The sequence below is a fragment of the Carcharhinus amblyrhynchos genome, chromosome 26 (genome assembly GCF_965287045.1).
Source record: "Carcharhinus amblyrhynchos chromosome 26, sCarAmb.v2.hapA, whole genome shotgun sequence".
Classification (NCBI taxonomy): domain Eukaryota; kingdom Metazoa; phylum Chordata; class Chondrichthyes; order Carcharhiniformes; family Carcharhinidae; genus Carcharhinus; species Carcharhinus amblyrhynchos.
The window spans coordinates 32,452,394-32,468,109 of NC_137349.1; the positions used below are offsets into that span (position 1 = coordinate 32,452,394).

The window sequence follows — 15,716 nt, forward strand, 5'->3', positions numbered from 1 at the left end:
GTTAACATGCAGGCACAGCAAGCAATTAGGAAGGAAAATGGTACTTTGACCAAAGGATTTGAGTACAGGAGTAAAGAAGTCTTGCTGCAATTGTGTAGAATGTTGGTAAGACTCCTCTTGGAGTATTGTACATAGTTTTGGCTTCCTTATCCAAGGAAGGATAAACTTGCCACAGAGGGAACATAACAAAGATTCACCAGCCTGGTGCCTGGAATGGTCAGATTGGGGACACTCTGCCATTAATCTCTATAGTTTGGAAGAGTAAGAGGTAATCTCATTAAAGCCTTACCGAGCTTGACAGGAAAAAGTTTTCACCTGGCTGTGGGAGGGTTCTAGAACCAGGGGAGACAATCTCAGAATAAAGAGGTTGGCCGTTTAGGGACAGAGAGCAGGAGGAATTTCTTCACAGAAAATCACAGAATCCCTACAGTGCAGAAGGAGGCCATTTGGCCCATCCAGTCTGCACCAACCACAATCCCACCCAGCCCCTATCCCCATAACCCCACGTATTTACCCTGCCAAGATGGTGGTGAATCTTTAGAATTCTCTACCCCAAAGGATTGTGAAGGCTGTCATTGAATATATTCAACCAAGAGATCGACGGATTTCTAGATTTTAAAGGGATGTGGGGATCATGCCTGGAAAAGTTCCTTGAGGCAGAAAATCGACCATGATCAAGTTGAACAGCAGAGCAGGTTTGTGGGCTGGACGGCCTACTCCCGGCTCCCATTTTCCTTATTTACTTTCAGCTTGATTGGAACTGTTTAGGAGTTTTGAGGGCAGAATGGGGCGGAGAATTAAAACGACCGGCCTCCAGAGCCCAGCGTCACACGGAGGAACTAAAACGGACACTTTCTGCAAAGTGGCCACCCAATCTGCTTTTAGTCACCTGACGGCAGAGGAGGCTGCAGAGTGAGCAGTGAATCACTAAATCGACAAGAAAAGTATCCGTAGATCACTGTTTCACCTGGGCCTGGGCATCTCCGGCATTTTGTGGGAAGGGGTTGTTGGGGGTGACCGAGGAAAGGACCAGGACGTCGCGGAGTGAACATCCCTCTGGAATGCTGAACGATGGGAAGGGAAAGATGTGTCCGGTGGCTTTATCACCCTGGAGATGGCAGGCACGGTGGAGGGTGATCCGACTGAACGTGGAGGTTGGTGGGCTGGAAGGTGAGGATAAGGGGAATCCCATCACGGGTTCTCAGAGTGTGGGTAAGAATGGAATTGTGGGAATTGGAACAGAATACAGTCAAGGGCTCAGGTAGAGGGGAAGCATCAGTGGAGGATAAAAGATACGTCTGAGGTGCTTTATGGAAGATAGTGCTGTTCAAACACACACAACAGAGACAGCAAACCAGAGAGAACAGAATAGAGTCTTCACAGTAAGTGGGAGTGAGTGACTGTACTTACAGTCATAGATGTTTACAGTATGGAAACAGGCCCTTCAGCCCAACTTGTTCATGCAGCCCTTTTTTTTCAAAGCCACTAAGCTAGTCCCAATTGCCCACATTTGGCCCGTATCCCTCTATACCCGTCTTACCCATGTAACTATCTAAATGCTTTTTAAAAGGCAAAATTGTACCCGCCTCTATTATACCTGGGGCAGCTCGCTCCAGACACTTAACACCCACTGTGTGAAAAAATTGTCCCTCTGGACCCTTTCTGTATCGTTGGACACATTTATTGTAAACGTTGATGAAAACTTATTCCCGCCAGAAATGGAAATGGGGAATTTGAGAAAGAACGGAAAGAGCTGGAGGTGGACCATGTGGAAGTGAGGGGAAGGTGGAAATCGAAAGCAAATTTGAAAAAAAAATTCCAGTTTGGCCAAGAGCAGGAAATGGCATGAATAAAGTCATCAAAGTGTCAAAAAAATATGGGGAGACTTTTAGAACTGAAACAAAGAATGTGCCAAACATCCCATTAATGGGCAGGCATGCTAGGACTCATAAAATGTTCACATGGAAACAGCTTTTCATTCGGATGAAGTGAGTGCAGTCAAAGGACAAATTACTCAATCCTGCTTTTAACTTCGGAAATCTCTTTCCTGGAATATCAAGGGAACTGGGAGCAGTCACCCAAAGTGGAACAGGCAGTAATTTATAAACTCATCATAAAACACTATCCAGAGGCACATTCAGCTGGTAGAAAGGACAGGGCATGGCTCAACTGGGCTGCATTTTGTAGTCAAGTAGTTTACCAACACTAATGGAGTTCAGGAAAAATATAAAGGCACATTACCACCCAAATGGAGAAAAACTCTGTAGTGCTTCAGTGCAGAGGGATCTGGGTGTCCTTGTGCATGAATCGCAAAAAATTAGTATGCAGGTAATAGGCAAGGAAGGCAAATGGACTCTTGGCATTTATTGCTAAAGGAATAGAATATAAAATGTTGCTGCTACTGTAAAAGCATTAGTGAGACCGTACTTGGGATATTGTATATAGCTTTAGGTCTCCTTACTTGAGGAGGGATGTAGTTGCATTGGAGGCAGTTCAGAGGAGGTTCACCAGATTGATTCCAGAGATGAGGCGTTTGTTTTATGAAGTGAGATTGGGCAGTTTGGGCTGATACTCCCTGGAGTTTAGAAGAATGAGAGATCTAATAGAGGTGCACAAAGCAGACGTGGAGAGGATGTTTCCTCTTGTGGGGCAATCTAGAACAAGAGGTCACAGTTTTAAGATAAGGGATGGCAGATTTAAAACAGAGACAAGGAGAAATGACTTCTCCCAGAGGGTCATGGGTTTGTGGAATTCACTACCCCACAGCGTGGTGGATGTTGGGACTTTGAGTAAGGAACAGGTGAATAGATTTTTAATTAGTAAAGGTTTGAAGGATTATGGTGAACGAGCAGATAAGTGAAGTCAAATCCAAGATCAGCCATGATCGTATTAGATGGCGGAGCATAGTGGCACAGTGGTTGGCACTGCTGCCTCTCAGCGCATTGGGTTCGATTCCCGGCTTGGGTCACTGTCTGTGCAGAGTCTGCACAATCTCCCCGTGTCTGCGTGGGTTTCCTCCGGGAGTTTTCTCCCACAATCCGAAAAATGTGTTGGTTAGGTGCATTGGCATGCTAAATTCTCCCTCAGTGTACCCGAACAGGCACCAGAGTGTGGTGAATAGGGAATTTTCACAGTACCTTCAGTGCATTGTTAATGTAAGCCTACTTGTGATTAATAAATTAACTTTAAGCAGGCTCGAGGGGCTAACTTGCCTACTCCTGCTCCTAGTTCTTACGATTTTTTTCTGATTTTAACCCACATATTAAGAACACAGCTTGGGTGATCTAACAGAGGATGCATCGCACCTATTTAGCTATATCTCAGTCAAGGAAACAAGATCGTAAAACTAAAATACCAGAAATATGAAACAAAGAAAATGCTGGACAATACTCAGCAGGACAGGCAGCACCTGTGGTGAGAAACAGAGTTAATATTTCAAGTCAGTGACCTTTAATCAGGTTTCATGGACCTGGGTGCAGTTTTTGCCTTGGGTCTAAGATGTTAAGCCGGTTTCCCTCTGCAGGCACTGCTCAAAAAACAAGGCTCTTCAGGATAGGATACAGGGGAAGAAACCTGGGAAAACAATGGTAAACTTTACCTCTTCTTCGACCGCAGAGGCAGAGTCCTTGTCGGAAAGTCGTATTCGACACGGAAAAGCTCGGAGAATTGTCAGCACTGTCAAAACACACACACAACCATCAGTGGGGAGCTGTACTATAAAGCAGGGGAGATCAAGATATTACAGATTAGAGCATTTACTCTAATAGAGTTGAGCCCTCTTACCTACACCTCCACAAAACATGGACAAAAGAGAGTAAATCCTGAAGGTTAGCACTGCTGCCTCACACGCCAGGGACCCAGGTTCAATTCCCAGCTTACTGCACGTTCTCCCCATGTCTGTATGGGTATCCTCTGGGTGCTCCGGTTTCCCCCCCCACAGTCCGAAAGACGTGCTGGTTAGGTGCATCGACCATGCTAAATTCACCCTCATTGTGGCCAAACAGGCGCCGGAGTGTGGCGACGAGGGGATTTTCACAGCAACTTCATTGTAGTGTTAATGTAAGCCTACTTGTGACACTAATAAATAAACTTAAACTTAAAACCTCACAGCGCCGGGAATCTGGGTTCAATTACAGCCTTGGGTGACTGCGTGGAGTTTGCACGTTCTCCCCGTGTCTGCGTGGGTTTCCTTTGGGTGCTCCGGTTTCCTCCCACACTCCAAAGATGTGCAGGTTGGGTGTATTGGCGATGATAAGTTGCTCCTTAGTGTCCCAAGCTGTAATCTATCCATGAGCCATGGTGAAATGTGTGGGACTGTGGGGGTTGGGCAGGGAAGAGGGCCTGGGTAAAATACTCTGTCAGAGAGTTGGTACAGATTCAGTGGGCTGAATGGCCTCTTCTGCACGGTGGGGAGTCTATGATCTAGGTCTGGTTCCTGGAGTTGTGAGGGAGCAGTATAACCACTGTGCCATCATGCCGTCCAAAGTGCATGACAGATAAAGAAATAGAAAGATATGCTGAAAAGCTGAGGCAAAGTGGATGGAACGGAAGGAGACTCGTAGAGTAAATCAGCTCAGCCTAATTGGGTCAAAATGACTGTCTCTAAATAATTCTATATAAAACATTCAAAAGAGAGTTAAATGGATAGATTTTATAAATTGTGTGAAATGCGTTTCTTTACTCTTGTTGTCACACCCAAGTGCTTTCTCCACACAATATCATACCTTCAAATTATGTCAAATCTCTACATGTACATAGGATTGAATTAGGAGGTCCTTACACTGTGTGCTCGTATCCCACCTCCCTCCGAGGTAGCCCACCACCTCACTGGTGGTCAGGTGGCAATGAAAATCCTAAAGAACAAAAAAAAAAGAAAGCTTTCAGGAATAGAAATAATGAAGGACAAAGCTCAGCGTCCGAGTGTGCCTGCTCAATTCAATTAGCGTCTTTGAGTAATTCCTATTCCGCATTATTCGCAATTTTAGTTCCAAAGTTACTGTGCAAAACATCCAAAATTAACTTCTCCATCATAAACATTTCCTTTCTCTCTTATCTTCTAGGCACTGCACTTCTACACTTTGCTCTTTATAAACTGTGACTGCAGCACAACATGCATTCGTACTGTAACCCCGTCAAATGCTACAGGAATGTTCAGAGCTCTGTACAAGAGGGAAGACACTCACACCAAGCAGGGGAGGGGGTGGCTTTAAAAAAAATGGTCTCCAAAGATAGTAAGAGGATTTGAAGAGAAGGAAGAAGAAGCAGGGAAGTGAATGATTTACGGATAGTTACCACGGTGACTGGCAAAGTAGTCTCCAATGTGAAAATGCAGGGAGGACAGATAGGCACTAGTTCAATCAGGAGTCCAGTTGTGTGGCTGGAATATGCTGCTAGGTTATTTAGATAAGGTTGGGTGAGACCATCAAGGAATTTGGAGACTTGTGTTGTCCTTTGCATCTCATACCCTCTCCAAATCCTCACTGTTGTTACTTAATTGCTCCAGCTCAATATTCAAGCACATAATGTCAAAAGCTTATAGTTTGTGACAAGGAGAGAACTCGTTCTGTTGATTGAGTTGGGTGCGTCTTAGCCTTCTCGGTCAAGGAATGGTGGATAGCGTGGGAGGATGAGGAGGGGTTGGGTGAAGGACGAATAAAACACTTACACCAAGTACTTACATCCAAGTCACTCGAACACTCACCACTAGCAGCAGCACGTTGCTTGATATTGCAACGTTGAAGGGCTGGAATTTGTTCACGGATGTGAATGACGTCAGTTCGACAAGCGTATGAGGATCCCTGTAGCAGGGGGAGGGAAACAAGTTAGTACGTCACTCCCAACTCTCCTCTGCATTCACAATGGGTACACCCAGCTTTAATGAAACTGTCCATTTGGGAACTAAAGTGGGCCACAATGGATGGAATTTACCGTGCAGCGGGCTTTTACCAAGGATAGATTGCATTTATTAAATCGTAGACCCTACAGTGCAGAAGGAGGCTATCTGGCCCATCGAGCCTGCGCCAACCACAATCCCAGCCCAGGCCTTATTCCCACAACCCCACACATTTACCCCACTAATCCCTTTAACCTGCACATCCTGAGACACCATGGGTAAGTTAGCACAGCCAATTAACCTAACTCGCACATGCTTGGACTGTGAGAGGAAACCAGAGCAGCCGGAGAAAACCCACGTAGACACGGGGAGAATGTGCAAACTCCACACAGAAAGTGACCCAAGCTAGAAATCGAGCCCTGGTCCCTGGCACTGTGAGGCAGCAGTGTTAACCACTGTGCCACCCTATGCCTCCTCTCCCTCCACTGGAGGTTACGTAGCCTCCTCTCCCTCCACTGTCTGCTTCCCCCACCTTCCACTCCTGTTTCGAAGCAGGTCCAGCAGCTCCCATTCCAAAACCTTTCTGGTTTCCCCATCTCCCTTTCTACATTTCCCAAACTCTTTAGTCAAATTACCTCTTCTAACCCTTCTAAAAGGTTCCATGCTCACTTCATTTCTCCTTGGGATTTTTTTTAAAGGTTGAAGGAATTATATAAATGCAGGAATGCGATCATTGAATCACACAGTGCAGAAGCAGGGCATTTGGTCCATTGAGTCTGCAGTGACTCTCCGAAAGAGTATTTTACCCAGACCCTATCCCCATAACCCCACACACATTTACTGTGGCTAATCCCCCTAACTACACATTTTAGAACATGAAGGGGTACTTTAGCATGGCCAATCCACCCATATCTGCACATCTTTGGAGTGTAGGAGGAAACCGGAGTACCTGGAGGAAACCCATGCAGACACAAAGAGAACATGCAAACTCCACACAGATGGTGACCTGAGGTCACATTTGAACCTAGATTGTTGGAGCTGTGAGGCAGCAGTGCCAACCACTGTGCCACCCATGACCATTTGGGTAAGGTTCAAAGAGGCAGCGTGGGATTACAAGCCTTCAGGACGTCAGTATCAACTGATTTAATTATCTGAAAATCAAGAAGAAAGGTCCGGTCACCAAGAGGTTGCATATACCTACCTTCCTGAGTCTCTGCTGCCAATCACAGAGTATTGAACAGGGCCCAAGTCTTTGCTGCCAGCTTTCTTCACGTTATGCCCATTGTCTTAAGGGTGAGAGAACATAACTCAGTTAAGAGGAAACGTGCAAATGACATTTCAATAGGTTCCCATTACACTCTCAAAGTTCGCCCACAGTAACACAGCAGCAATGCCACCTGCACGACTGAGGGCCACTTCACCAGCTGGTTTGCCACTCCAACATACAGCAACTATTTCTGAAGGAGCAGGTCAGTAAAATGGTCAACCCGAAGGATAAAAGGGAGGCCTGTGCCACACACTTGCACCCAACTGTCTTCAAGACTACCGAGAGTGCAAAGGATGCATCTCAACAGGGTCTGACCAACGCCACCAGGCTAACACCCACTGCATCAGGAAACAATCGATGGGAACAGGGTATACTCTGCACATAACCAGCAGATCATGCAATGCTGAGTTGGCCAGTGTCAAATGGGATATTCACATCAGCTTGTATCACACACTGAGTCCTTACAGAAGCTGAGTGGCCATTTCCATCATTTAACTTCTGACTCTGTAATAGATATTTGTAAGTGTAGGAGCAAGAATCCACAATGTACTTTCAGTGTCTGCATCAAATCAGGACAATGATCCAGATGCCACTGAGATCGTGATCCACTCGGATCCACTGCTTGTCTCGTGGGCTTACTCCTAGGGGACAGAAGTACCTGTGACAAATATCAGTACAGCTACTGCCAGAAATAACAACACAACATCATTGTCAAGCCCATCACTCCCACACAAATCTGAGCATTCAGCAACCACGGGACCTTCTGTGGTCAGCAGAGAGCAGAGTGTAGCCAGTGGCCAGTTTTGGAAAGTTAAATTTGCAAATGACATCAAATTAGAAGGGATTTTAACAATAAACAGACAAACAAATAAATCCAAAAACACCGGGTTCAGGATAGGGCGAGTGGCAAAAAGGGGAAGCAATGACTCAGTGCTATTATCACTGAACTATTATCCAGCTAATGTTCTGGGGACCCGGGTTTGAATCTCACCACGGCAGATGTAGAATGTGAGTCCAATGGGGGCGACACGGTGATACAGTGGTTAGCACTGATGCCTCACAGCTCCAGGGACCCAGATTCGATTCCTGGCTTGGGTAACTGTCTGTGTGGAGTTTGCACATTCTCCCCATGTCTGCAAGGGTTTTCTCCGGGTGCTCCGGTTTCCTCCCGCAGTTCAAAGATGAGTGGGTTAGGTGGACTGGCCGTGATAAATTGCCCCTTGGTTAGGGTAAATGCATGGGGTTATGGGGGTTAAAGCGTAGGTGGGATTGTGGTTGATGCAGACTCAATGGGCCGATTCTGTGATTCTAAATGCCACTTAACGAGGATAAGTATGAAGTAATGAGAATGGGAGAATATAAACATAACAGGTTGCGCTTACATGATACATCACAGGAGTAGAACTGGTGGATAATTAACCAAAATGGAAGCACAGTATGCAGCAATAGTAAAGAAAACCAGAGTTAAAATTGGGCCCAGTTAAGTACATGGACAGCATTGGTATGTCCACATGGTCAGTAATGTGTACAATTCTGGTCACTAACAATGGCAAGGAGACCTCATTTCTGGAACAGTCATCAGCCGCTTCATGCAATCCCTTACCAACACCACAGAGTAAAAAAGGGAGATGGAAATGCACCTCCACCTGTTGCGATGGAAGTGATGACCCAAAATTGGATCTGGGAGGGTAGCCACCTCCCCCTCCCCCCAGCCAATGAAACATTCTGATCCTGTAAATGTTACAGCTTCATCAGTATGTAATTTACCCAATCAGCCTGTGTCCCTACAGGAAGGAGCCTCACAACACCAGGTTGAAGTCCAACAGGTTTATTTGGTAGCAAACGTCACTAGCTTTTGGAGCGCTGCTCCTTCGTCAGGTGCATGGGGTCCCCACTGACCTGATGAAGAAGCAGCGCTCCGAAAGCTAGTGGCGTTTGCTATCAAATAAACCAGTTGGACTTTAACCTGGTGTTGTGAGACGTCTTACTGTGTTCACCCCAGTCCAATGCCGGCATCTCCACGTCATCCCTACAGGAAAACACGAAACAATTACACCGAAGGGTTAAGTAACCCAAAGCAATACTGAGAGTGGTGTGGTACCCGTCAGGCTAGAGTCTCGAGAACTTTTCGCTTGCAGCTTTCTGCTCTTCTCTTCCACCTTCTTGAGTTGATTGTCCAGTTTGGGAACCTTCTTCCCACGGTTTTCGAAGTCTTCCTCTTCCGGAATTTCCTCATCCTCTCCTTCACTGGCCAAATTCTGTAGGGAAAATTAAACCAAGAAGTGACTGCCTCTCCTAGAATTTGAAAAGCTATCAAAAAGGTTTTAAGTCAATTTGCACCCGCCACCCCCACCCCCACCCACCCACCAACCACTACCACCCCGAAGGTCTTGGATCCAAACAGCAGTGAGGCCTTTCAGCACAGGGCAGCCTCTGGGTTCTCATTCCTTCAGTGGGCCCCAGTTCTTGCTGAGTGAGGCAAGAGCAGCGGACGGCAGAACTCCACGAGCTGGCTACACGCAACCCAGCACACAAGTCAATCATCAATAACTGGCATCAGGAGCCCTGGATGACTCTTCCCAAACCCAGTCATACTGAGGTAGGCAGAGATCACAAACAGAAAACTACTTGGCCTAGCTGGCTTGGCGTTACACCATGCTGTGTCTTCATTCTTGAAGGAAGCCTCAACATCTTTGAAGGGTAAGTTTGATAAATCTGCTTATGTACAACAAACAAAATGCACATGTTCACTGGCGCAATCATAAATGGGAGTCAAAATCTGGCACCAGCTATTCAAACAGCACATGAGATTTAAAGGCTTTTTGACATCATTTGAATATTGACTAATTCCAGAATTTCCTGGCACTGGCTATACCAGGAAACAAAATAGGCCAACATCTGCTCTGAATAAACAAAAAAAAGAGGTTACTGTCTCTTTGCCACGATACTTTGACATTGTGCAGATACAAACAACTTCTTGTTGACAAAAGAGTAAATCTCCCTCCACGTTGTCCCATTAGTCACTCTCAGGTCAGATACAGTACATGGTACAATGACGCACTAATCCACTTTTACCAGTCCCTGTCCTCAACTCGATGGTAAATTCCTGACCCAACAATGGTGATTTTTAACCCCTTTTTAAATTGAGATTTGCATTTTCTTTCATCACATCAACGATCACTCAGCAGGTTTGGGAGAATTTCTTCCCTTTGTTATTTTTGATCATTTAGATTTGGGCTGGGCTTGAACCCATTTGACAGTCCATTAGTCCCTTTGTGGCTGGGCAAGGCCAGCACTTGACGCCCTTACCTAATTGCCCTTGAACTGAATGGATTGGCACACCATTTCAGAGGGCAGTTAAAAGTCAACCACGTTGCCCTAGAGCCACACGTAGGCCAGACCAGGTAAGGAGGGCAGATTCCCCCTTCCCTAAAGGACATTAGAGAACCAGGTGGGTTTTTACAACAATTGGCAATAGTTTCATGGTCGCCATTACTGAAACTAGCTTTCTAAAAGCCCACTGTGGGCGGCACTGTAGAACAGTGGTTAGCACTACTGCCTCTCAGAGCCAGGGACCCGGGTTCAATTCCCAGCTTGGGTCACTGTCTGTGTGGAGTTTGCACATTCTCCCCGTGTCTGCATGGGTTTCCTTCAGATGCTCCGGTTTCCTCCCACAGTCTGAAAGACATGCTGGTTAGGTCCCAAACAGGCACCAGAGTATGGCGAATTTCACAGGAACGTCATTGCAATGTTAATGTAAGCCTTACTTGTGACTAATAAATAAACTTTATTTTACTTTTAGAGATCCAAGTTCGATTCCTGGCTCGGGTCACTGCCTGTGTGCAAGTTTGCACATTCTTCCCGTGTCTGCGTAGTTTCCTCCGGGTTCTCCAGTTCCTTCCCTTAATCCAAAGATGTGCATGTTAGGTGGGTTGACTATGCTAATTTGCCCTTTAATGCTGGGAGGACTAACTCGGGTGAATGCATTGGGTCATGGGGATAGGGCCCGGGTGGGGTTGTGGTTGGTGCAGACTCGATGGGCTGAACGGTTTCCTTCCGCACTGTAGGATTCTATATTTCAGACTGATTCATTGAATTTAAATTCCACAAGCTAGCCACGGTGGGATTTGAACCCAGGTACCCAGAGCATTAGCCTGGGTCTCTTGATTACGAGACCAGTGATATTACCATTACACCACTGTCTCCCACTGAACTGAGCACAACAGTACTTTGATAAACTCCACTGTGAACCATACCATCTCCACAGCCTGCAGTGCTGGCTGTTGCTTCCTCAGCCACATGGTCTTGTACTGATCCAGTTTTTGTCCCTTGTACTTCACGGAGGCCCAGCCACAGCCAGATTTCTTGGCTGGGTTGACTAGTTTCTTGCAATGCGTGGCCCAGGCACTGGGAGAGTTGAAAACCTGGCTGGTTTCTTGCCATCGGATCTTTCCGTCGGGCAACAGGTCCCCGACAAAGGTCTTGCCCTGTGGAGAAACAGGACAGCAGATATCAGAGGCTGACAGGTCGTGGACATAATGCAACAGCATGACTGTAGATTCCATCAGTATTTTAGGTGGCTTACAACAAAATAAAAATACTGATTTCCTAATTTAGTGTACTATCTGGTACAGAACGAACATATACACCAAGGGAGCTCCGAGGTTTAGACCTCAGTTCTATTGAATTGAACATAAGAACATAAGAACATAAGAAATAGGAGCAGGAGTAGGCCATCTAGCCCCTCGAGCCTGCCCCGCCATTCAATAAGATCATGGCTGATCTGTCGTGGCTCAGTTCCACTTTCCCGCCCTCTCCCCATAACCCTTAATCCCTTCTCTTATCAAAAACCCATCAACCCGCTTCTTAAAAATATTTAGCGAGGCAGCCTCTTCACCACTTCAACGGGCAGAGAATTCCAGAGATTCACCACCCTTTGAGTGAAGAAGTTCCTCCTCAACTCCGTTCTAAACCGCCTCCCCTTTATCTTGAGGCTGTGCCCCCTAGTCCTACTGTCTTTTTTGAGCGGGAAGAGTCTCTCCACCTCTATCCTATCCATCCCATTCATCATCTTATACGTCTCAATGAGATCTCCCCTCATTCTTCTAAACTCTAACGAGTACAAGCCTAGTTTATTCAGCCTGAATTGGCTGAACAACTCAATATTCCTGGAGTATTGTGCACCGTTTTGGTCCCTGACTTTGAGGAAAGATGTAGTGGCATTGGAGGCAGTTCAGAGAAGGTTTATTAGATTGATTCCAGAGATGCGGGGTTAGTCATATGAAGATTGAACAGTTTAGGCCTAGACTCTCTGGAATTTAGAAGAATGAGGGGAGATCAGATTGAGGTATACAAGATGGTAAAAGGTATTGATAAAGTAGATATGGAGTGGATGCTTCCACTGGTGGGACATTCTAGCACGAGGGGTCATAGTCTTAGGATAAGGAGTTGCAAACGTAAAACAGAGTTGAGGAGAAACTACTTCTCCCAAAGGGTTGTGAATCTGTGGAATTCACCACTCAAAAATGCAATTGATGTTGGGACAGTGAGTAAAATTTAAGGAGGAGTTAGACAGATTTTTAATTGATAATGGGTTGAAGGGTTATGGGAGAAGGCAGGAAAATGGGGATGAGGAGCATATCAGCCATGATCGAATGTTGGAGCAGACTCGATGGGCCTAATTCTGCTCCTATATCTTATGAACTTATAAAGGAAGGAAAAAGTAGTAAAAACTGGAAAGTGAATCCACAGGATAGGGCTGCGAGATGACCACCATGGTCAAATAGCCCACTGGCACTGTTCAGTGTTGGGTTGCTCAGTCCTTGAGGTCCTGATTGTATTTATCTTGTTGGAATGTTATCAATCTGGAGGTATGAGAGGGGCCCTACCCAGAGCTGTTACCTCCTTGCTGGATAAGTCCTAGGTCAAAAAAACAAGGATCCAATGGCACCAACAACTTAGGATCTGTACAAGTTGAAGAAAACATGGATTCAACCCTTAAATGTGACTCCTGAGGCACTGGGATACCCAGTTAAGCATCCCACAAACAACAGAAGACTTGGAGACCCCTGTTCCATGTTTTCGTGTGGAAATTATGAGATAGCAGAGGGTGGCCAACCCTGTGGAAGTGTATCCAAACAGCTTCACGAGAGGGAGGGAGCAAATGTGGGTGAGGGGGCAGGGGAGGCTGACATAATTACATGAAGGATATTTTCTTACTAAATAGTGAATGGAGAGCAGGCCTTCTCCTGGCTGGATGACTCTGTCTTTGAGAAGCACGCGGAGTGTAATCCCACGGCGAGTGAGCAGGGTCCCCCGGGGACTGCGCATTTTTCCAGCAGTCCCATTCTCCACCTCTTCCAAGCTCATATCCACCTCATCCTCCTCATCCTCAACTCCCTCTTCCACTGCAGGCGATGACGGGTCAGAAGCTAAGGACAAGCGTACAATAAAGAAGATTAATGTCTACCAGGCCTTGGTACAGAATTGTTACAGCACAGAAAGAGGCCATTTGGCCCATCGTGTCTGTACTGACTCCCCAAACGAGCATCATTGCTTAGTGCAATTCCCCTGCCTCTTCCCCGTACCCCTGCACATTTTTTCTATTCAAGTTACCATTTAATGGTCTCCTGAATGCCTCAATTGAACCTGCGCCCGCACCCCCCCACCCCCACCACCAAAACTTCCAGGAAATGCATTCCAGACCCAAATCATGCACCATGAGAAAGTTTTCCTCACATCACATTTGCACTTTAAATCTGTGCCCTCCTGTTCTTGCGGTAACAGTTTCCCCCTGTCTACTCTGTTCAGCCCCGTCATGATTTTGAACATCTCCATCAAATTTCCTCTTAGCTTTTTTCTCTAAAAGGAGAAAAGTCCCAGCCATGCCAATCACAACTGAATGGTCCATTCCTGTAAACCTCTCCTGCACTCTCACCAATGAGTTCACACCCTTCCTGTCACGTGGCGCCCAGAACTACACACAATATTCCTGCTGAGGCTGCATTAGTGTCTTGTATAACTTCACCATAACCTCCTTGCTCTTGTATTCTATGCCCCTATTAATGAAGCCCAGAATACTGGATGCTTTATTAACTCCTCTCCTCCTGTCATCTTCCAAAATCTACGCACGTACACACCAGATTCCATTGCTCCTGCAAATCCTTAAGAATTTTACCGCTTATTTTACATTGTCTCTCCAAGTTCTTCCGACAAAAATGCATCACCTCACACCTCTCCCCATTTAACTTCAACTGCCACCTCCCTGTCCTCTCCATTAATTTGCCTATATCCTTATCCAGTTCCACACTGTCCTCTTCACAGTTTAAAATATGTCCAAGTATTGTGTCATCCGCACGCTTTGAAATTGTCCCTTGCACACTAAGATCAAGATCATTAATACATATTAGGAAAAGCACTGGCCAAATACTGACCTCCAGGGGTCTTCTTCCAGCCTGTCAACAATCATAGAAACCATAGAACCTTCAATGAAGAAGTAGACCATTCGGCCCATCAAGTTTGCACTGACAACAATCCCACACATGCCCTATCCCCGTAATCCCACATATTTACTCTGCTAATCTCTCTAATCTACGCATCCCGGGACATTAAGGGTCAATTCAGCATGGCTAATGCACCTAACCCGCATGTCTATGGACTGTAGGAGGAAATCAAAGCACCCAGAGGAAACCCACGCAGACATGGGGAGGATGTGCAAACTCCACACAGACAGTGACCCAAGCTGGGAATTGAGCCCGGGTCCCTGGCGCTGCGAGGCTGCTGTGCGAACTACTGTGCCGCCCAGAGTACTGAGCCAATTAGCCCTGACCATTACCGAGGGAGCTGATTTCAGCTGTACCAGAAAAGGGGCCTTGCAACGAGCCTCGGTGGCTTTGGGATAGGGAGAGTGGAAACAAAACAATGATCTAGTGAACAGGCACTTAATCTCTGTCCAGTGGGTCCTGTCCCCAGTGCACACACACAAAACACTACACGCAACACCCTAGCATAGATCAGAGTTTTTGTGAAAGTGGGGGGGGGTGGACAAAATAAGAATTCACCACAATGGTAAATTCAATCTCTGCAGCTCAGTCAATATTGGAGCGAACACTGTTACTGATATCTGCTGCTGTAGTTTGCAGCTATGCTTCCCAGGAGCTTTGCTGTCGTTGTATGACACACTCCATTGTCTTTTGCGCCATCCTCACATTTCCTCTGTAGCTCATCTGCAACCACTCTGTGACATCCATCATCCAATTACACCTCGGTCAATGCCTCTCCCTGCTGCACTCCAGGAGATCTCTGGAGTTTTTCAGCTCTGATCAAATGGCCAAAATGCTGACATTTTCATTTCTGGATGTCACTTTTTATGAGGATTTTTTGTTCTTGTAATTCAAATACCTCTTTTGTCCTGTGGCCAACGTAAATGTTCTTTTTGACTTTGAGATATTTATCGAAAATTGTTCTATGGTTAAATACTCCCTCTCATTTTCTTAGCTTTCCTACTGGTCTAAACAAAATCTCCTAACTGTTTATTAGGAAAATAGTGGACTGTTCAGGTGCTTTTGCCAATTTGGAATGCGCCATTGAGTAGGAATTCATCTTCTGGTGTGGCTC

General features: G+C 46.0%; 1 protein-coding gene across 2 annotated transcripts in view; it reads right to left on the reverse strand.

The window, feature by feature from the left end:
• The window catches only part of mpnd (MPN domain containing), a 40,594-nt gene that overhangs the window by 16,771 nt on the left and 8,107 nt on the right, over window positions 1-15,716 (reverse strand). For both annotated transcript variants that reach the window (XM_080212754.1, XM_080212755.1), the window contains exons 2-8: window positions 13,320-13,531; window positions 11,357-11,587; window positions 9,202-9,358; window positions 7,035-7,119; window positions 5,702-5,798; window positions 4,781-4,853; window positions 3,599-3,675 (exon numbers count right to left, since the gene is read on the reverse strand). In XM_080212754.1, coding sequence (XP_080068880.1) covers window positions 3,599-3,675; window positions 4,781-4,853; window positions 5,702-5,798; window positions 7,035-7,119; window positions 9,202-9,358; window positions 11,357-11,587; window positions 13,320-13,531 — 932 coding nt within the window. The remainder of the gene's footprint in view (window positions 1-3,598; window positions 3,676-4,780; window positions 4,854-5,701; window positions 5,799-7,034; window positions 7,120-9,201; window positions 9,359-11,356; window positions 11,588-13,319; window positions 13,532-15,716) is intronic.